Here is a 23,439-nt window from a genome sequence, read left to right on the forward strand (position 1 = left end):
GGTATTTTTTTTCAGCCACCTCGTTAGGCGATTTGCCTGTTGTGGCCTTTGTGTTTGCATTTAAAAAATCCTGAAAAAAAATTAGAAATTCCAAAATATGTACCAAAAACGAGAAAATATGCGTTAAAAAATCACTATGGAAAAAAAAGCAAATATTTGTTTTTAAAATGCATATTTTCTATTTGCTAGTGCATTGTTTGTTAATCATTTACAAAAGAATATCCCCACATATGCATATACAAATAATTTTTAATACATTTTATTTAAGCATTTTTAATACATTTTATTTAAGCATTTTTAATACATTTTATTTAAGCATTTTTAATACATTTTATTTAAGCATTTTTAATACATTTTATTTAAGCATTTTTAATACATTTTATTTAAGCATTTTTAATACATTTTATTTAAGCATTTTTAATACATTTTATTTAAGCATTTTTAATACATTTTATTTAAGCATTTTTAATACATTTTATTTAAGCATTTTTAATACATTTTATTTAAGCATTTTTAATACATTTTATTTAAGCATTTTTAATACATTTTATTTAAGCATTTTTAATACATTTTATTTAAGCATTTTTAATACATTTTAGTTAAGCATTTTTAATACATTTTAGTTAAGCATTTTTAATACATTTTAGTTAAGCATTTTTAATTTCTAGTTAGTCGTGGCTGTGTTTAGTAACGAATTACCAGTAAAAAAGAATTTCGAGACTATTTCTAAAAGAACTTAACATTTTTGACACTATCTCTAGAAATAGCGTTACAATGAAACTGTTGATATTTAGAAGAAAGAAAACAACCCCACCTGCGAGAAAAAAAAACCGATATTATATTGTGTGAGCAATATTCATTTGAAAAACTATGAAAAAATTGATTGAGCTTCAAAAAAACTTCACAAATATGTACTTATTCTGAGAATTCCTAGATTTTATGCATTTATATGCATTAATGCTGAAAAATGCCAAAATATGCAAATGCATACGAGCATTTAATCACTTCCGTTCAACCCACGTAACCAGTGACGACTTCCGGAAAGAAGAGGGGGATTACCGGCATATACTAAACGTCATGTGAATGGTTTGTAGCGAAAATGCCCGTTACCGGGAACTTCCCGGGATATTTTATTGCACATGTGAACGGGGCTCTAGAGATAAGAGGCCTCTGCACTGTTTGCCATAAACGTCATTCAGACTACCTAGTAAACTTACCACATTTGTAAACACAGCATCCTATTTTGTTTCTTCTTATTTTGGCGTAGAATCTTCCTGATTGGCTCACAAATACCGCATAGTGATTATCAAATCACTGTGGGGGCGTAGAAATCGCCATTTCTGAGCCCGATCATTTCTCTTCCTCACAACGATGATACTGGCACGAGCAGGGAATTTTTCCCCCTGGATATTCTGAGGGAAAATGGACTACTTACTGACGTCACAAGCAGTCTGCGGAGGCCTTCTATTTCTAGGAGGTGCTGGTTTGATGCCCCGGGTACTGGACCAGAAAGAATTCTTCCTCTAGTGACGTATTTAAAACTAAATGCCGGGGGGGGGGGGGGGACAAATGCGTGCTTTCTAGGAGGTGCTGGCTGGAGCAACAATTTCTATATAGATAGAAGACCTCTGCACGCAGCTTGTGACGTCAGTAAATAGTCCATTTTCCCTCGGAATATTCAGGGAAAAAAATTCCCTGCTTGTGCCAGCATCATCGTTGTGAGGAAAAGAAATGATCGGGTTCAGAATTGGCGATTCCTACGCCCCCACATCCAATCACCTTGTGAGTCAATCAGGGATTCTACGCCAAAATAGGAAGAAACGAAATAGGATGCTGTGTTTCAAAATGTGGCAAATTTGCTTGGTAGTCTGAATGACGTTTGTGGCAACCCGTGCGAAGGCCTTATATCTTCCTCAGAAAAATAATTCCGGAGACTTGAAAAGGAGGACAAAAGGCGAAATTTACAAAACTTAGCACGACGCTTGAAATGACATCAAAAGGGAGAACGGTTGATAACCCTAGGGTGTACGATTGACAGCTCATTTCTGAATTTCCCTGTTACTCGGCGCTTACATAAGGTTTTCATTACGATGTTGACATTGGTGGACAGCCACGAACCGCTCGAATAAAGAGGGATCGGCGTAAGAGCTGTCTTCTTGATTCACGGAACCATTAAAAAAATTATTTCAAACCGAGCACAACTCCGATCTATGGCCATGAACAGTTTACTACCGAAAGAGTTGTGCCGTAAGTGTGCATGTGTACCTAACAGTTTGAGTGCATATCTATTGTTGTTCGTGAATTTTTAGTGCTGTCGTCTATTTTTCAAACCATGGGGGCAGTGTAATGATCGTTTGCACCGTTGTAGGCGTTTCTCTCAGTGGCGACGTTTTAACTGGGGATCGGCTTCTATTCGCACTAGTTGAGAACACCATTCAAATGTCTAACAGTTCGATAGATCACTTAGGTCGTGCAAATAGTGCGGCTATCAACAGGTACGGGAGTGTATAATAGAGCATAGCGATGAAAACAGAGCGAGGCGAAAGTGAGAAAGAAGCCACTTAACGAGGTGCGCGATTTGAACAAGCCTGTTTATTTTCACCTCGATCTGCTGATTTTCACTATCTGCTAATTGGACCGGCCACACACATTTTCTCTATCCTCCACTTCCTCTTTCACTATGTATGTGCGTACATCTTTTCCTCCACCACTATGCATTTTTTTCTTCCTAGTCGAAATTCTTGTAACTCATACCTCTTCTAACTCAGCAGTGGTTCTCTAACTTTTGTCAACTGGGACACTCTTGCCTCAGTCAACGTTTATCCGTCCAACCCCCCTTCTCTTTCAGAATGGTCTAATGAGGACAGAATGGTCTAATGAGGAACCACCTCAAAGCACTGAACAGGAATATAGACAGCTTGCTACTAACATAGGTTAGCGACGCCCCTAAGAGCCATGACAAACATTTTGAGAAACACCGACATAATACAGAGGGTTGGTTCCCAACTTTGTGGCGCAAATGCGGGTTGATCTCGACATTAAAAGTCTCACCACAGAGAGCACAACGCTACAATTATTCAATCATTACAATTCACTCATAGTTTGGAAAACTGATAACAGATGGTGGCACTACACATAGCAAGCATTATACACAAACTTCATGCACATTTCCGAAGAGGAATGTGGACGAGGTGTACGTGTGGTTTAGTAGTAGTATATAGAGGGGTTTTTCCCCCAAACCTATGTGGTTACAGTTAATATTTGTGACATGCATGAACAATTTTTTATTTTAATTACCATTTGCTTTTCAAGTCCGTCTGATGACCATCTTAAGTCTGTTGACCATAGGTTGAGGAACGCTGCATTAAGCATATTCTTTGCATTAAACTTAAGTATTTGTCATTCCTTTATAAAGAATACCAATATTGCGAATGGTTTTTCTATTTCCCGTACAACTTCGCTATATCCGAGCTCGACTGTATTATGATTTTGCAAATCAAATGAATAGGTGTATGAATATGCATTAAATATTTTACTTATTGTGTTATAATCACTCATTACGCGTTATTTTGTAGCAACTAATCTATCTCATCAAGAAATTTCCAAATGAAATATATATACACACTGATTATTTTTACATTTCTCTCAAATATGCTTGAATCGTGCACTTTCCATCATCTGCTGCAGTGATTGACTTGAATTACTACCCTCTCTTCACAATCTCCTGATTCTAATTTCACTCTCCTGTGTGATTTAATAATTAAAGTACCCGAGGATGATATTGCCATAGATTAGATGCTTCAGAGATTTTTTTATGAAACGGGTTTGGGAAGTAAGGGGAAAAACTAGATATAAAGAATATCTTGAGCTGCTGTTAAGATATCCGACTATCTTCCTAAGTTTTACTTTTTCTATAAAATGGTAACGGAGCGAACTTTAATAACATTTTTCGATAGAAAATGTCTCAAATGGTGAAAACTAACAAATTTTGGTCCACCTATGCTGCAATAGTTTTCACCATTGGGAAGAGGTATGATGGGATTAGAAAGCGTGGGTGGGAGAGAAAGGTCCTCCACGGAGAAGAGAAAAGATGCTTGGTGTGTTTTCAGTTAGAGAGTGACTCATGTAGACTCGGGAGGTAATTTAACAGGGTCCCTGTAAGCCAGGAGAACGTGTTAATATTTTAATGTTTATTGTTAAAAATTTTGATTAAATCAAATATTATCAAAAAAGTGGCAGTGCTTGTGATTGAAGCCAATCAATAGTAGAAACGAACCCAACATATGACATTTTCTTTGAAAAAGTTATTTTTTGTGTCAAGTTTTAAGCAAAATTCATGTAATATTTGAAAAAAACACGATTGCAAAACAATTCTAAGAATGAAATGTTTCATTATATATTTTCACACTACATTCAGCTAGTGATGACACAGGTTATGAACCAAAATTTAAAGGATAGTGTGGTACGCTCGTTACATCCAAATCTATTGCGTACATGCCAATTTTTCAAAAAATTCATTTAATGTGTAGCGTATTAGACAAATACACGTGATAGACCATAGGTAGATACAAGAGGAAAGGGTGGTAAAAGCAACTTTCCCCTTGTATTATTACCATAAGCAGGAGGTGGAAAAATTGCCCCCCTCCCTTCAAAGAGCCTATATCCCCTTACATGATAGACCTTAGATTTTTTGTTCATAACCTCAACCATATAAGATAGATCATTAAAATTTTATAATGATACAATAAATACATTTTTAGAAATCATGTTTCAAAATCAGGTAAAATGTTGAATAGCATTCTTCGTGAAACATGTTTAAAATTTTTATTAACAGATTACTGTATATATAAAATCACAACAATGAAGTGGATACAACTTCAATTCCAAGTGTCATATAAACAAGACAAGGCCTGTTTTGGAATTACAAGAAATGGAGGTTTTCATAAAAATAAAAACAGTCACTATTTTTTTTCAAAATGTTTTAAATGTAGAAGGATACCTTAAAAACAGTGTTTCTCAAAGTGTGTGTCGCGGTGAGATGGAGAAATTAGTTAGTGTGCCTATTCATGCCTTGAAGTGGCTATCTTATGTTAAAATATCTATTTAACTATTCTGGGGAGCCACAGATGAATCATGAATTGGGCAAGGGAGCCACCAATGAAAATCCTATACAATACCCTCAAGGACTGCCATTCTTAATATTTTGGGTTCCACTGACTCTTTGTGCTAGTAAGATGAAGGCCAGAGACACACCCCCCCCCCCCCAACCAATAAGATGAAGGCCACAACACAGCCACTTCAAGGTTAGTGATGGATTGAGTTGGCAGTGGTCAGTTACTGAGAATATTCAACAAATAATGATGAAAAAATAAGTTTTCTCATCCAGCTTATGGAGACGACGACACCCCCCCCCCCCCCGAAAACTCCCCAAGAACTCGTTTCACTATATCACTAATTGCCTGAATAGCGATGTTACTCTCTGGTCCCAATGCACTTTTCATAGTATTAATATATTCTACCTATAAGGATAACTCCTTTAAACGATACATTTCGCATGTCCTTTGAGTATTGTACTATCTGTGTTTCGCTGTATTACTATGCATACCATTTGTAAACAGACATAACACACATAGATATATTTATACAAGAACTATTAGCTATACAAATGAACTATGCAGTAGCATGCATTTAAAATGACTTAGAATTTTAAATGCATGCTTTTTAAAATTTTCCTAGAAATGGAAATATACCTCTTCATCCTCCCCATTCAATGAATGTACAATAGTCAAAAAATAAATGTAGATGCAATCTGTAATGGAAATTGTGAATACAAATTGATGAAAATATACTGGCTTTATTGCACATAAAAAAATACTACCAACTTTGGTTCACAACATAAAAGAATCCAATAGAGATTCACATATACACGCTAATTGTATCTCGTATGCGCTGACGGCACATAGGACAGCACGAGTATTGACATTGCAATGTTCTGAAACATTCTTGGCATAAACAAAGGTGTTTACACGGTAACAATATTACATTCCTTTCACGATCTTGACAAACAACACAGAGGTGACGATCTTTCTCTCTCATTAACTCTGCTTGTAGAGTCTGGGAATCTTCATCGTCACTATCTTCTTCATTACAGAAGAGTTTATGTTTAAACTTTGAACAAAAGGAGCTATTGACTTTGTTATACCTGAAGCGTGAAGCAGCTGTTGAAGACTGTGTACTAGAACTAGGGAAAACATGAGAGACTGAACCTCTACGAGAACGAAAATAAGAAAATAAGACGGCAGGACTTCTCCCCAGAACACACATGTAGTCAAAAACAACTATGAAGGCACATACAAGTTTAACTGCAAAAATAGCAAAAAAATGCTTTATATAATCTGTGGTAACACTATGCACTCGAATCATGACAACTGAGCTTGCAGAAAACAAATTTTGCAAATATCGGGAGATAGCTCTCCTTGCATAGTAAATCAAAGTTAACACAACCAACCCGATATAAGCTTTAGGTGGAATGCTCTTGATGCTTTCATGAAGCAAAGATCTAACACTATAGATGAAATGACAAACACTAAAAAAAGAATAGCTCACAGAACTACATATCCTGACACACAAAGAAACAAAAAACTCGTACAGCAGTATAAAACTATCTGGTATGAACTGCAAAAGTAATAGAAAAGCTGATATAGTCAAGTTCAGAAAATAAAGCACACACTGGATTCCGTATGACAGAATTCCAATGATGTTTATCATAGTGTTCCTGATTGAGCAACAAACCCCAGAAAACAAACTATAAATCAGACTGAGCTGGTCAGTCACGCTCGCAAATATATTTATCATAATATGCGAGATAAACTTGATTACCAATATTATGGCCCCACCAAACTCATCCAGAAATATTATAAAATCTTGAGCATAACAATTTGCTATGTGCTGAACAGCATGGCAGGTCATTACAACATGATCGATCAGAAATTTCAGTGTATGTAAGAGGCCAGACACAAAATCATGATTTAGTCGTAGTATGAAATTAATGACAAATATAGCCTGGTTAACAGCATAATTAAGAGCTAAAGATACACTAGTGATGAAATTCATCATGGGAAATAATAATTATCCTTCTCTCTGACGATGAAGAAACTTTCAAACCACAGCATCAGATCATTCGATTCTACGATTCAGCATTCATTACACCCCTTGGCGCAAAGTCAAACCTAAAAAATAAGTATGGAACTGAGTATGGAAGTAAAAACATTAAGTACATTCAGTTTAGTTTCTACACAATAGTCACTTCATTTAATCAAAAAAATTAGTTAATCACTTCACATTTGAATACTACATGAAAACTTTCATGGTCTCTGAAATAGTGATTTTTGAAGCAAACATTTATATAAGCTCCTAATCAATATAAACGTGGTAAATTAAGCCATCTAAAATTAAACTTTTGAAAGCATAAGATTAAACAAGTATGGTCACAAGCAGAAAAAATTATAGGTAACAATATAAAACAGAGTAAAAGGTGGCAACAGAAAGCATAACGAGCACCTTACTCTTACACTAAGAACATAGTGGGAGCGGTGAGCAAAGCGATGAATGAGAATGAATAGAAGCGAGATGAGAATATAGCTACAAGCAAGGAACATAGCACACATAGTGGGATAATTTAATATAGCAGAGAGTATTGAATAGAAACTATCAATCAGCTTGGTATTGTGGTGTGCCAGCGCCCTCAGTTCATATTTCACTCGCCAGATGGCGTCGCCATACCATAGTGTACTTCCATACTCAGTACAAATTTTTCCTTCTTGTACGAAGTGTACAACTCCACGATGGCATGTTATTTTTTAATGAGTTGTCTACGCACGCCAGAGACGGAGACACGATGTTATCTCGGGTCGCGAAAACGATCCTCACGTTGTAAATTATTAAATAAGCTTTAATGTAATCCTACTTCTGATTCTCTTGGAGTCGTCTATATGACTTACAACTGGTGACCTTTTTCCGTGTTCCTACACGCGACAAGTTTCGACCTCATACCGAGAGACCGCTACGGTGCCACAGCGTTGTCTTCATATCAATCCGGGTGCATCCGTAAACTTTAATTTTCCTCTTCATGTCATAACACTCTAGTTAAACGTTTGAAACGAAGCCGTCCGTATTTATTCAGCATTATTTTCGTCATATAATATATATTCCCTCTCGACCATGCCTCAGACTGACGACCAAAATTCTCCCGCACCAGCGGCGCAAATCGCCCGCGTAGCAGTAAAACCCCCTCCGTTTTGGAAAGCGAATCCAACTCTGTGGTTCAGCCAAGTGGAGGCGCAATTCGCACTCGCAAACATTACCACGGACACTACTAAATTCCATCACGTTGTTTCGGTTGTGGAGTCGGACGTTCTCGCATCGGCCAGCGATCTCATCCTTAACCCGCCAACAGAGAACAAGTACGAGGCTCTGAAAAAACGACTTATCGACTTGCACTCGCAAAGCGAAACCTCGCGTATCCGCACCCTGCTACAAGGACTGGAACTCGGTGACGAACGCCCATCACAACTTCTCACACGTATGCGTGCGTTATCAGGAGGTAGTGTGGGAGAACCTCTACTCAAATCACTGTGGCTCGCCAGACTGCCGAGCACTACCCAAAGCGTCCTCGCCGCGTTGGGAGGCGACCTCAACCAGCTGGCAGCCATCGCCGACAAAATTTGTGACCTGGCCCTTCCGGCGCAGGTCACTGCTATACAGGTGCCACCACAACAATCGGAACTGGCGAGGCAAGTGGCACAACTAACCAAGCAAGTGAGCGAGCTAACGGCTGTCGTCCATGCATCTCGCAGCTACGACCGTAGCCCCCACTTTCGCCGAAGGAGCAGCTCAAGAAATCGACAGTACAAAGAGCCGGAGAACGGTATGTGTTTTTACCATACGAACTTCGGTTCAAGAGCCAGGAAATGTAACCTTCCATGCGAGTACCGCGCCCAGCCGGAAAACTGAAACAGCGATCGCTAAACGGCCACAACAGCGATCGCTATATCGACAGAATTGTTTTGGCCGACCAGACTTCAAAAACAAAATTTCTTATAGACACGGGTGCTGATATTTCTGTGCTCCCGAAGAACTTCGTACCTCAAGCCAAAACGCCAGCGGACTTGCTTCTATTTGCCGCGAACGGCACGAAAATTCCAACTTTTGGCACTAAAAGACTTACCCTCGACCTGAAACTACGCCGTCCCTTTACATGGACATTCATCGTGGCAGACGTACAACAACCTATCGTCGGGATCGACTTCCTGCAACACTTCAACCTATTAGTTGATGCCAAGAACTCTCGTCTCATTGATGGTAACACTAACCTTTCTTCCTCTGGCAAACCACCTAGCTCTCAATTGTCGTCAACCACCATCAGTCTTCTTTTGGGTGATTCTCGGTTCCATGAAGTTCTCGCGAAGTATCCGGATATAACCAATCCATCTCAGCTATCCAACAAAGCAGAACTTTCGACAATATATCACCACATTGAAACTAAAGGACAGCCTGTCTTTTGCAAACCTAGGCGCCTGTCACCTGAGTTGTTGAAGATAGCTCGAAAAGAATTTGAATTTCTGATGTCAGCTGGAATAATTCGACCATCAAAATCGCCTTGGGCAAGTCCTCTGCATATGGTTCGCAAAGCTAACGGCGAATGGCGTCCATGTGGAGACTACCGTCGCTTGAATTCTATTACTGTGCCCGACCGTTATCCAGTGCCACATCTGCAAGACTGCACGCAATCATTTCATGGCAAGACGATCTTCTCTACTCTGGATCTCACCCGCGCGTATCATCAAATCCCAGTGAATCCAGAAGACGTCCCAAAAACAGCAGTCACTACTCCTTTTGGGCTGTTTGAATACACTTGCATGCCGTTTGGCCTCCGCAATGCTGGCCAAAGCTTCCAACGATTCATGCACCAAATCCTTTTTGGACTCGACTTCTGCGTCCCATACTTTGACGATCTCCTGGTAGCATCAACCAGTGAAGAAGAACACGTTCAACATCTACACCAAGTCTTCTCTCGATTGAAACACCATGGTCTTCAACTCAACCCATCAAAATGTGTACTCGGAAGAAGTGAAGTGAAGTTCCTAGGATGCCTTATTACTTCGACCGGAGTGAAACCCCTTCCAGAGAAGGTTCAGGTTATTAGAGAGTTCCCAAAACCAAAGACAATCAACGAACTCCTACGTTTCCTGGCAATGCTCAACTTCTACAGACGTTTCCTCTCACAAGCTGCACACACTCAAGCACCACTACATGAATTCCTCAAAGATTCCAAGAAGAACGACAAACGACCTATTCCTTGGACAGACTCTGCTGTCGCAGCATTCGAGAAGTCTAAATCAGATTTGGCCAATGCTGCTGCACTAACATATCACTCTCCCGATCATAAGCTATCAGTTACAGTCGACGCATCTAACGTTGCTATAGGTGCTGTTCTTCAGTCACACACAAATTCTGGTTTACAGCCCTTGGCCTTCTTTTCTCGCAAACTGAAGCCTGCCGAATGTAACTACTCTACCTATGACAGAGAGCTCCTGGGTATATATTCAGCGGTTCAACATTTTCGCCACTACCTGGAAGGCACCAACTTCATAATCTTCACTGACCACCGTCCCCTGGTATACGCCTTTCAGAAGAATTCCAATTCCTGCTCTCCTCGCCAACTTCGGCATCTGGACTACATTGGCCAGTTCAGTACTGACATCCGACACATTTCTGGCTCTAGCAATGTAGTCGCTGACACACTGTCCCGCATCAATGAAATTAATCTCCAATGCCCGAACCACACAGAACTTGCTACAGCTCAGGCAGAAGATGAAGAGCTGCGAAACCTGATGAAGAAGACAGACTCTCAGCTACACTGGAAATCACTCGAACTGTCACCTTCTACTCATGTTATCTGCGACACTAGCACCGGAAGTGTTCGCCCGTATGTGCCACATAAACTGCGCCGTCAAGTCTTCACATTCCTTCACAACCTGTCTCATCCTGGTATCCGTGCTTCAAAACGACTAATCCAGGAGCGTTTCATCTGGCCTTCTATGCTGAAAGATGTTGCAGAATGGACAAGGTCATGTGCCCAATGCCAAAAATGTAAAGTGAACAAACACACTCGCAGTTCACCGCAGATGTTTAACCTGCCCTCTGCAAGATTCGATCATGTGCACATAGACCTAGTAGGTCCACTTCCACCATCAGACGGTTACAGATATCTCTTAACGTGTGTCGACAGATACACCAGATGGCCAGAAGCATACCCTATTCAAGATATATCTGCTGACACAGTTGCTCGAACATTTGTCTCAGGATGGGTCTCAAGATTCGGCATCCCGTCTAATATTACCACAGACCAGGGCAGACAGTTCGAGTCCAACCTCTTCAGGGCACTTACAGCTCTCCTTGGTGCCCGGCGCATTAGAACAACTCCATACCATCCGGCATCCAACGGTTTAGTGGAACGGTTTCACCGTTCGCTAAAACAGTCTTTAATGTGCCACTCCAACAAGCGTTGGACTGAAACACTACCAATCGTGTTACTAGGTCTCCGCTCTGCCTACAAAACCGATCTTCGCAGTACTTGTGCTGAACTAGTGTATGGCACCACCCTTAGGCTACCAGGTCAACTGTTGTGCTCGTCGACACCGTGCCAAGCTGAAGATCCCAGCAGCTTTGTTGAACAACTGCGCCACACTATGGCCAAGTTGCAGCCAGTACCAACTTCAACTCACTCTACAGGTTCTACTACATGTTTCAAACATCCAGCACTGTCAAATTGCACTCATGTCTTCCTCAGAGTTGACTGCGTCAAACCTCCACTAACTCCACCTTATGATGGCCCGTATCCAGTTGTGTCTCGGACTGACAAACTAATCACTCTGGATGTAAATGGCAAGAGATCAACTGTCAGTCTGGACAGAGTTAAACCATGTTTCTTGGACATTGCAGAAACCAACTCCGACCAAAACCAACCATTAACTCTAACGGCATCAAATCTTCCGAACATGACTGTGAAGAACAAAAAGGACTGCGATGAAAAAAAATCTGGTGTCACGACTCGTTCAGGACGAACTGTTAGATTTAATTTTAAATATCGTGATTGTGTCTAAACATTGTAATCATCCTAATTTCTCTGTACCTCCAGTACACATTGGGGGGAGTACCTGTGGTGTGCCGGCGCCCTCAGTTCATATTTCACTCGCCAGATGGCGTCGCCATACCATAGTGTACTTCCATACTCAGTACAAATTTTTCCTTCTTGTACGAAGTGTACAACTCCACGATGGCATGTTATTTTTTAATGAGTTGTCTACGCACGCCAGAGACGGAGACACGATGTTATCTCGGGTCGCGAAAACGATCCTCACGTTGTAAATTATTAAATAAGCTTTAATGTAATCCTACTTCTGATTCTCTTGGAGTCGTCAATATGACTTACAGTATTTTAAATTAAAGAATGCTTAAAATTTTCATAATTATAAAAACCATTGCTCAAACAACAGTTTAGAAATAATAGTGTTGTGAGAATATCGCTATTTTTAAATATAACTACCAAAATATTCCTCATATTCTGGTCACTTTCCAACATACATCTTTTCCCGCAGCACTTGAGTGTGATCACTTCTCAAAAGATCAATAATATTTTCTAAATTTATAAGTAAAAAATTTGAGAAAAATATCAAGTTTATCAAAGCCCACTCTCCTACCGTTTAAATTTGTACTACAGTCGAATCCTGTTTTAACGAATACCGTTATAGTGAAAATCTCGTTTTAACGAACACTTTTCTAATCCCCCAAATAAGTTTACATAGGAACAATGTTAGGTAACCTGGAATGCCTTTAAACGAAATTCCGTTATAACAAAGTGATTCTTCCGGTCTCTTGGCATTCGTTATAACGGGATTCGACTGTATTAGCATAGGCAGGAGGGTAGAAGTGAAAAATCCCCCCCTCCCGCTCCAATAGCTTTATTTATATAAATATTTGTTAGTCCCATTTTCTTACCACACAAAAATCCAGCATAAAAAACATTCTGTACGTTTCCAGTATGGAAATATTGACACACAGAAAAGAAACAAATAAAACTTGCCAATTTTTCCACAGAAACATACATGATTTTCAATTCAGACTACTCAAATACATTTTCCCACACATAGTGCATGATAAATCAGATTAAAACTCAAAATATAAATCATTTTTGGTTTGATTAAGCACGTGCACACAAAAAAAGTTTGAAGGAAAATGTATGAAAATTATTCGGCATCTGCTGTTTCCATTCGATCGTCCACACCATTTTGAAGTACGTCGAGAACTTAACATATATGATTATAGTGACATTTTTTACCTCAACTTTTACAGCGAAAACAAAATACCTTGAATGCATTGCTCTTATCGCTTGTCACAGAGTTCCCACCTGCTGTGGTACACGCCCCTATATGCAGATGCAATGGAATCAGTGTTTGATTTCGCTGCTTGGATTTCCTCTCCCCTTGTTTGTTTGCTTTCCATCTTCCTATGTGTTCATCCTTAGACAGTGAATACTGAAGAGAATGAAGAGGGAAAAAAAGCTGAACCACAAACTGCAGGGGGTTCAGATGTAGATCTTTCTACATAAAAGTAGTAACCAATTTGCAGCCAGGCCTGCGACATTGATCTAGTTGCACAATTGTAGTTATGACACTAATTACAGGAAAAAGATTCTGACTCCTCCCACACGTAACATGATAATCGATAATTCAAGTTTGAAATCAAATGCTATTTACAGACTTTAGCAGCAACCTCAACTCATTTGAATAAAAGAACTAAACTGTTCAGTGTGTTTCAATTCAGTCATTTTATTTATTTGCACTTTGTTTCTACATAATTCATAATCATATAATGGATGACTTACTTTAGAATAAACAATTTTCCAAAATGCTATGTCTCTCTAAAAAGAAAAATTCAACTCATTAAGTATATACAAACATAAAGCAAGCATTATTTTTTATTGTGTAGCCCAGGGGTTCTCAAACTGTGCGTTGCCAGCCTTCGTCAGGGGTGCCTTGGAGCAGCAGTCCTGACAAAGGATTTTTGAAGAGACTCTTTGTTAAACTGCTCTGTGGAGCCTCTGATTAGCATTGATTAGGGAGAGGGCCCCCCTTCCCCACAGGTGGAAAAAGTTTGAGAACCCCTAATGTAGCCTATTCTCATAGAACATTAAGTAAAAGGACTTACTGGGCTGTTTGACAGTGATCTTCTAATCATATCACATTAATGATTCACCTGCAGCTGTGGCGGGCATCTTCAGAGGTGAAAGCACTACAGAGTGCCAACAAGATGTACTCTTTTTCAACTTTTATTGATTTGCTTGCACCTTGTTGGCACTAAGCAGTTCTTTGAGCTATGAAGATGCCAACCAAATATTGAAAGAAAATACCCTTTGTACGTTACATTAACCAATTTCTGTTAATTTAAATGCTTTTTGAAGGGTGTTAACTGATAATTTCTCTGGAAAGAAATTTTTTTGTGCACCTCTTTCCACCAAAGGTTGATCCCCCAAATCTCACCCAGACAAATTTTCATGAGGCAAACATCTGTCTGTAAAAGATTTATATTATAAATAAGGTAAATTTCATAAATACTTACCTAAAGGCTATTCCATAAAATTTTAGAGTGAACAACTGATTCATATGGTCATCAATAGGCTATTTCTCGTACAATTCTCTTCTGCTGGAAAAAAAAAGAAAGTGTGGATCAAATTAGGTATTCTTACTCATAAATGTTTGTATAAGAAACTGAATAATATTGTCAATTTATGTTTTAGAAAACATATTTGCACATTACTATATTAAAGCCTATGAAAAAGAAGGAACAATATAAAGTTTGCTATTGAAAAGTTGCCCAAATGTTTTGCTGATGTTCCAATAAGGCCCTCTATCCCATGACAAATACATTTCCAACCCTGCATTGCACGCAATTCTGATTCACCTTTGAGTGAGTACCTCCTCCCACAAGTTATTTTACCCAATAGCAAATCACCCTGTAAAAGTCTATTCTAATGCTTGGTTGGAGGACTATACTTGACAAAATGGTGCATCCAATATTTTGTTCAGGAAATAGTTTCACAAAATTTTTAGTGTCAGCATTTTTCTCACAAACATAGTTTGCATACATCATCAAAATAATTTAGCACGAGAAAACATTTTCTCTTGAAAGATCTTGTTGAAATGAAAACAAATATATAAAAAGTGAGGAACGGCTATCGTATAATCTTGTTTTTCTATGATGACATTTTTTTTGTGATTGCCATTTTGTTCTGTTGCCTTTTTTTTTCTCTAAGCTATTATTATTATATCCTTCGGCTTCTAGATTTGTCATTTCTTTTTTTTTACTGTTGCTCACTCTTGGTTTGTATTGGAGCTTTGATCCCACAATCCTGTTCTTATTGAACCTAGAAAACCTGTGGAGCAGCTGCAGTACAATTATTATTCTTTGGTGTATTTTCCCTTATTCTTTTGGCGACTTCCTTTCTATCCTGATGGAGCTTTTCCTTCTGGTCAGTGATGGTCGACCATTATCTTCCACTGGCATTGTTTTCCTTCGTTGGCTATTATTATTATTTCTTTTATACTATTTGTTATAGTCTGAAAGTGACTTCACCTCTAGGAGTTAGCTGCAATTATAATAAGCTGCAACATTTGAATTTATACGTTAGCATATGCACACACATTTTCTGACCTTCTTTTTTGTTATACATTGTATCAGTCATTTGGAATTTGTTCCCAGGATTGCATATGAATTCTCTCAGGTTGTACACCTTTCATATTTATATTTTGATCAATTTTTTGCATACTGGTCGTTATTACCCGCAATTGTGTTTTATTGAACCCAGAGATTATTTTTGACCAAACCTTTTTCTCTTGACCGTTGATTATTTAAAAGAGAGTCTGGGTTTATAAAAAAATTATAATTAAATATTTATATATTTAATTAATAGTTTTTTTTTATATTCATATTCCAGATAATGTTTTTTCATCAGAAGAGATGGTTGTCTATGACTCCTGGTTTTTATTATTTTCAATCCCGTCTCTGGCCGAGGATGTTATATTTTCAATCTTGATTCCTTATTTAGTCTAGAACCGGGCGCTCTAAAACTTTTTCCACCCTCAGCAGCCTTTCCCTAATCAACGCTTATCCGCGGCTCCTGAAAGCAGTTTAATAACGAATCTGTCTGGCAAAGGTTGGAGGCGCCACAGTGCACAGTTCGAGAACCCCTGATCTAGAATGTTTTGTTTATAATATGTATTATTTATAACATTGTTTTATTTATAATATTGATCCCTATTTAGTTTGAGAACGTTGTTAGTTTTTTGTTACAATTTTTTTGTTTTAACAGTCATAGTGTTATCCCTTTTTGACAATATGTTGGCAATTTTTTTCTTTGGCAAGAAAGATGTCCGAAATCATGACTGTTTCACTTTTGGTGACATCTCATAGTGCTTTTTGGCAATTGTCTCACCAAATCTGTCACCACATCATCATAAAAGATTATACTTTAGCTGTTTCGAGACATTTTTGCACACCCCGACCGTTTTATTTTAAAAAGAGTCCCAGTTTTTATTCATACTTAAGAGAATATTTATTTATACGTCAGGAAGACGGAACAGCTTCCGTATAAGGGAGGACACGCTAACTTGGCGACTTTTTTCCGACGATAAGCCGCCAGCGCCGGCGCACTGTGGTGTTCTGAGTTGCCATTGCCTGCTGGGTTGTCGTTGTTCTAGAACATTCTTTGTTTAAAAAAATACAGTGAGATGGCACTGGTGGTTGTTTTCTATTGTTTCTAGCGCTTCTTTTAAAACTTCCAACTGCTATTTTCAAACGTGTCTTCATTCTCTCTCTCTTTTTCTTCCGAATGACGTCACCTTATAGCCGCGGTGGTTTGAATGATTTGAAAAATCGTTGGGGATTAGTTTATTTTCCCTTCCTTCTGTGTATATATAATGTAGTGTATGGGTCGGATTATTGGATAGCTCTTTCCTCAGGTTATACCTTTAATATTTTCCAATATTTATTCTTTTCTACATACAGGATGCCCCTGTATCCTTTTTATTTATTTTATTTAAAAGAACCTGAATTCCCGGAAAGAGAGTCCGGGTTTTAATTATTTATTAATTATTTTTTATATTGTTTTCATTATTTCCTATGCTGGCGATATTTTTTTTCGGCACCCGTAATGTGTCTAACAGCCTTGGCGACTTTTGATGGGGTCGTCGGACATGTTTGGCGCTGAAAAAAAAAATCACTGAAAATTGCCAACCTGTCCCTTATACCGAAACTGTTCCAAAAAAAAAATCAGCAACAACATCTCCAAAAAAGATTATACTCTTGCTGTTCCTTGCACTGAAATGACTAAGGTTCCATAAGCAAGGTTGCACCAAATTTGGCGATTTTCCATTTTGCCAAGGCTTCAGCCCATTCATGATACAGAAGGTTTTTTTTTCCCGCCAAACATCTTTAATATAGTTAAAATCAAGCTCACTGACAAAGAATTTGACAATTCGTTCTTGTCAAGCTAGAACATCACGAGGAAGATTTCTGGGGCCAATGAAGAAGGAAATCATTGGCCACAAGATCCACTGACCCATTACATTTGGATTTTAGGTTCTTAGTCTGACAACCCAATGCTAACCGACTTTTTTGGTGCAATCACTGTTTGAAACCATGCTAACAGCATATTTCGGGCAAGAAATACATTGTTTTTTGCCAGTATCATGCCAACTTCTGTGAGAAGCTTTCATCTGACACAACAATGCTCATCCATAAAAAATTGAAAAGTTTACAAGCAAATAATGCACAATGACGAAAAGGGCTTTGGACTTTCGTTCGATAAATTTCAATGATGAACAAACACGATGAGACCCAAAGGCAGCTACACACTACTCATGTGAAACTGCCTTAAAATACTGGTGATAAAGACGCGGGTGGCAATCAGAAATAAAAATGGCACTAAAATATATGATAACGTGTTGGCTTGAAAAACATTGTTGCCAATGAAAAATTTTAAAAGATCCAAAGCGCCAAAATAGTCAGTTGGCGACCAAAGTTATCGCCAAATTTCACGCAACCCCACAAACGGTATCTTAGCCAGTGAAACATGTTTAGGTAAAGGGGATGAAATTTCAATAAGAGCAAAGCAACACATATTGCGAATTCTCACCAAATATCACTAATTCTTGAAGGCCTTTTTTAAGGGTAAGCTGACAGGACTCCAGCCTGGGGCCCACAGGACTCATTTTTTTACATTTAAAATCTACTGAAAATAGGCTTTCGTTAAAGATCCTGTCCTTGGGGGGAGCCCCAGGAGAAAAGCAAGCCCCTGGAGTCAAATCAAATCAGTTACACGCTATAATGTAAAAATATTAATACGGATCTTTAATTGTGGTAAAGAATATGATATCATTATAATTATTTGCATATTTATAATTAATCTTTACGAGAAATATAACTATACTCACTTAAAACAACTTAAACACATAATTGAAATAAAAATCAACAATCTTGGGAGAGGGAATTTAAAAATCGGCATCAGGGATTCGTTGCCACCATGCAGTTACAATATAGTACATTACAACTTCATTGTTGCCATTCTTGAAAAACTAAAAATGAGATTTTGTTTTCATTAAAATTTCAAATTCTCATGAGAAGCATAATTTAATTTACATAAAAAACAATTAATCACTTATCGAGAATGATAGAGTAAATTCAATTTTTTTTTAATCATTTTCCATCTCATGTTTACTTGTGTAGGCGGAAAGACCATAGCATTTGCATTGGAAAGACCGCGAAAGTGGAAGAATCTTCATAGTGTGGGTTTGTATTGAAATTCATTTTTAATTTGTATTTTTCATGAAGTATGAGGAAAAAAATTGACACATAATTATTCCTATTGCGTAAAAAGTTATTTATATTTCATTTCTTTCACGTAATTGGCCGATATTTATTTTTGTACGTATCCAATATGTTTTGTAGAGGATCAATTATAATGTTTTGATATGTGCAGGACTGCCTTGACTCATGGACTAACTTTGGCTCGGCCTCTTAATGTGTGGTGCATCGTTACCTAGCACAGCAATCAGGGAACATATTTGTAGTGCCCCCCCCCCCAGTGCAGTGCTATTACAATGTCCCTCCTGACCTGCGAAAGTCAGGGAAAATAAAGTATTTGGCAAAAGTCAGAGAAGTATGTGAGGTTTCGACAGCTGGTTGATGTGAAGATGAATTCGGGGAAGGAAATTCAACTTCCTATGCAGGGAATCGAATCCACGTCCTCTCATTTAGCAGGCGAGCAAGCTGTACAGCTACACTACAAAGACAGCAAACCTCTTTCCTTATAGCTCTATGCATTGAACAGGACCATGCATGGACAGCCGACCTAACTCAGACAGAACCTCGCATCAGCAGGTCAAGGAGTTGAATTTGCTTTCTTTAATTTATCTGTACGTCAACTAGGTGTCGAAATTTTCATATGCATAGCGGAGTGTGACATCATCTTTGGATAAGTCGCCATCTGGTAACAGTGCCACCAATGTGAGCTTTGGCCTGAGTTAGGTGTGACTGCCATGTATGGTCGGAATGGTCCCATTCAGCACTCGTGAGCTCTTAGGAAAGAAGTCCTTTGTAGTGTAGTTTACCATACTTATCCTCCAAGTGAGATGAGATGGGTTAAACTCCACAGAGGCTGTTAAGTTTTTTTTTTCTAGGCATTGGCCAGCTGTCAAAGTCTTTCAACAACGATTTGGAAATGGCTTCGTCGAAACAACAATTTGGAAGGTTATTGTGAGCTATGGTGGACAACATGTTAAGATTCTGAATTCTATTTTTCTTCCGACGTTTTGTTCATGGAAAGTCTGGATCTGGAATATTTTGTTCAGGGAAGTAAACAAGCAGATTTTGTTAGGAACCCTGTGTTACAATGACTCTTTTAATCAGACTTTACTCATTACCAACCAGGGTTTAAGCTGGTTAAAAAATTCCTTTCGTAAAAATGTGAAAAGGGGGGGGGGAAGCTTTAGCAAAATGCTACAATGCTAGTGTAATGATTGATGGTTGGATGTCTACTCGTTTCGTACCTCCTATACGCATTTTTGCGAAAGTGGCTACCACTTCTTTTGCATTCTGTGAAAAATTCGACCATAGCTTAAACCCTGTTACCAACTGATCACCTGAGTGTTGTGATGGTAAGATGCTCGCCTACTATCATGAAGGTTGTCCTCAGGTCCCAGGTTTGAGCTGGGGGGGGGGGGGAGAATATAGATAACAAAATATTTTCTGTAACAAGCTGAAGGCGACTACCAATATATAGTGCCTTTATTTCCAACCCAACTTGTTAACTGCAGGGAATTGCAGTATAGCAATATGGCCATAGTTGGTGTGTGTGGTGAAGTAGTAGTATGAAGACTCATTGAATTCAACTTGTTTTACAGGTTCATAAGTTCAACATATTGCTGACATGTCACTTTCACAGTATTATGTTTCGCAAAATCGAAAGGACTTGGTTGAACGTGCTATTGTTGCTAAAAGAGAAGCTGAGATTCACAGCGCTCGAAGGCGAGAGTCTGCTGCCCGCTATCATAGGGATTTGAACCTGATCTCCACTAAGTATAAAAACATAGAAGATACACAACCTGGTAAAACTCCACGGTAAGATTTTATTTTATTATAAATATGCAGAAGGTAAATGGTAATGTGATAAAAACTTGGATAAATATGATTTGGATTCTCATTATTTGGTAAGATGTCAAGCTAAACAAAATACTTTTTTTCACGATTGCATTTTGTGCGATTCACAAATGCAATTGCGATTGCATAGCTGCCAAGTCTCCCGAATTTTTCGGGAATCTCCCGAATTTTAGCTTCATCGCTCGACCTCCCGAAAAGTTCTTAAATCTCCCGAATTTTTACGAAAATCACAAAAATCCCTAATTGTCCCTAAAAATTCCCTACTTCATTAAAAAAAAATCCTCGCTTATGAAAACAATCCCTAAGGAATTTCTTGTGGGGCATGAAGCCTCTTTTTTTTGCTTTTTGAAATGACGTCACACGTCGTAAATGGGGAAATTCCCTTTTTAAGGAAGTTTTACGAACCCTCTGATGGTAACAAGAAAGTTGTTTGTCTTATCGTGCAGGGAAATGGCTTAGCAGCCAACAGTCCTGGATAATAATTGAAGATTCTAGTGACGCGTATATGGTCAAAATTTCTTTTGTTGAAGTTACGTACGTGCGATATAACAAAGCATAAATAATGATAAGCAAAACATATTTAATCAATTTTAAAGATACTTATTCCGATGAATTTCCTTTCATCAAACGTTCCAGAAGAGGGCCGACTTTTAATTTTTGTACAAGTTGTGTTACGGACATAAACATCGGTCATGGAAAGACTGCCATCATCACTCATGTGAAATTTAAAAAAAACCACCAAGCAAGTGTCACAAAAAGTCAGTGTTCTTCAAAAATTGACAGTGTTTTCCTTCATCTTCCGATGATTTTGGGGTCATTCGCGCAGAATGTTTGTTCACAGCGTTTCTGATTGAACACAATATTTATTTTTACATCATTGAAGTTTTGGCCTCCGATTTCACTTGTTTTTTGCGTAGGGATTTTATTCCCTACGCTTTAACTTTTTTATGTTTGGAAAATCCCTATTTTATTTGGAAAAATCCCTATTGTATTTATTAGGGAGTGGTTTTAGCATAAAATACGGGTTTGCGCGAAAATCTCCCGAATTTTCATTTTCAAAAGTTGGCAGCTATGCGATTGCACAAGTGAGATTCTGAAGTAAAATAAATAAAATAAGAAGCATTCTAAAAATTCAGACTTGTGTGAGTTGAAATACGAGGATCGTTTGATAAATAAGGTAAAAAAATATTTACTTTATATATAATACTCATGTATAAGCTTAGTTTTCTTTTTTTCTTTTTTTTGAAAAATATGTTCCTTAATTTAGGGGATGGCTTATTCATGGTACACGGGTTAGTTTTTGAGGAGAAAATATCGACCCCCACTTCTTTAAATTGTATTGCTACACGGCCTCCTGCATGACTAGCTTGAGATCTGCGACATCATTGGCTTACTTCATTGCAAAATTTGTGTGGCTGTGTTCAAGCCCAAGAACAAATGATGTCAGAGCCAAAGCGAAAAGTCAAAAACGTTGTTGGCTTTGATACCCGTGGACTTATGTCAATTTTATAGCCTTTAGATGTGAGCATCAATGAGCATTTTAAAGATTAAGGAATTTATGGACAGAATAAAGGAGTTCCAAAGATAAAGAAGAAACAAAAAGTGGTGTTTAAAGAAACCTGACATTGGCTTAGGTGTGCGAGTGGGTTCACGAGGCATGGAATTCTGTTACCATTGAAATCATCATCAAATCCTTTAAAAAGTGTCATATCAGTAACGCAATGAACAAAACTGAAGACAACATCCTCTTTGAAAGTGACAATGGCAATGGCGGCTATGATATATCGATTGTATATCGATTATGTAGTTCATCCTTATTATTTAGTTGCAAGTGTGTGGCAACACTATGTTTTGTTTATGTTTGGTAGAGTAAAGATGTCAGTAGAAAAACGGACACAGCAGGTCTTGAGTCTGTCTCATTGTCCACATATTTAGTCGTTATTTCTTGTTTACAAATCTAAATACACTACAAAATGGTGCAGTCGGTTCTCGCTCTACGCGGCATCGTATAACGAAGCCCGGTTTACAGTCTAAGCAGCGTCGTGATACGGTGATCGTCTCGGTTTCTTTTTCCTTCCTATCACTATGGCCGACTTGCAGGAGCTTCTTCGTCAGAACTTGGAGGTCCAGACGAGAATTGTACAACTACTGGGGAATTCCACCGCTTCAAGTTCATCGCCGCATTTAGAAAAATACGTGGAGGGAGAGGACGTAGAAGATTTCGTGGACAAATTCGAAACTTTGACCACGCTGTACAGCTACTCGGAAGAGAAAAAGGTGGCTAGTTTCGTTACGTTGTTGCCGACAAGTGCATTTTCGCTTCTCAAGAATTTGCTCTATCCAGAGACATATCAAACGTCACGATTTGATACAATCAAGGATCGTCTGATAGCCCATCTGAAGCCGAAACCTCTCGTGATTCCAAGTCGTCATACGTTTCTAAATAGGCGACAGAGGGAAGGGGAAAGCATCTCCAGTTATATTTCAGCATTACGGCGTCTTGCTATTCCATGTAATTACCCAGAGGCTCAGCTGAAGGTGATGCTCAGAGACATCTTCGTTAGTGGATTATTAGATAAAATCATGCTCGACCGAATGTTCGAAGAAGATGATCCCGATCTGGATAAGGTTCTCAAACTCGCTCTGGCAATAGAGCAAGCACAG

At 38.4% G+C, this 23,439-nt stretch overlaps 1 protein-coding gene and 1 long non-coding RNA gene across 4 annotated transcripts in view; one reads left to right on the forward strand and one right to left on the reverse strand.

Moving 5' to 3' along the window:
* Positions 1-5,838: 5,838 nt before the first annotated feature.
* LOC149076906 (uncharacterized) lies at positions 5,839-18,663 on the reverse strand. Its single transcript, XR_016194125.1, has 3 exons — positions 18,552-18,663; positions 14,680-14,763; positions 5,839-7,229 (listed from the first exon to the last, which is right to left on the reverse strand). It is a non-coding gene; the product is annotated as an uncharacterized LOC149076906 (long non-coding RNA).
* A 163-nt stretch (positions 18,664-18,826) lies between these two features.
* Positions 18,827-23,439, forward strand: part of LOC149076907 (uncharacterized) — a 29,846-nt gene continuing 25,233 nt past the window's right edge. Inside the window, exons 1-2 of one of the 3 annotated variants that reach the window (XM_089244623.1) lie at positions 18,827-18,906; positions 20,520-20,736. In XM_089244623.1, coding sequence (XP_089100749.1) covers positions 20,546-20,736 — 191 coding nt within the window. In that variant the 5' untranslated portion in view covers positions 18,827-18,906; positions 20,520-20,545. Of the gene's footprint in view, positions 18,907-18,966; positions 18,987-20,519; positions 20,737-23,439 lie in introns of those variants that run through there. The other 2 variants (XM_089244624.1, XM_089244625.1) reach the window with 2 other exon arrangements.

The sequence above is a fragment of the Pholcus phalangioides genome, unplaced genomic scaffold (assembly GCF_987345545.1).
Source record: "Pholcus phalangioides strain wild (caught in Gottingen) unplaced genomic scaffold, Ppha-v1.0 ptg000015l_1, whole genome shotgun sequence".
Classification (NCBI taxonomy): Eukaryota; Metazoa; Arthropoda; class Arachnida; order Araneae; family Pholcidae; genus Pholcus; species Pholcus phalangioides.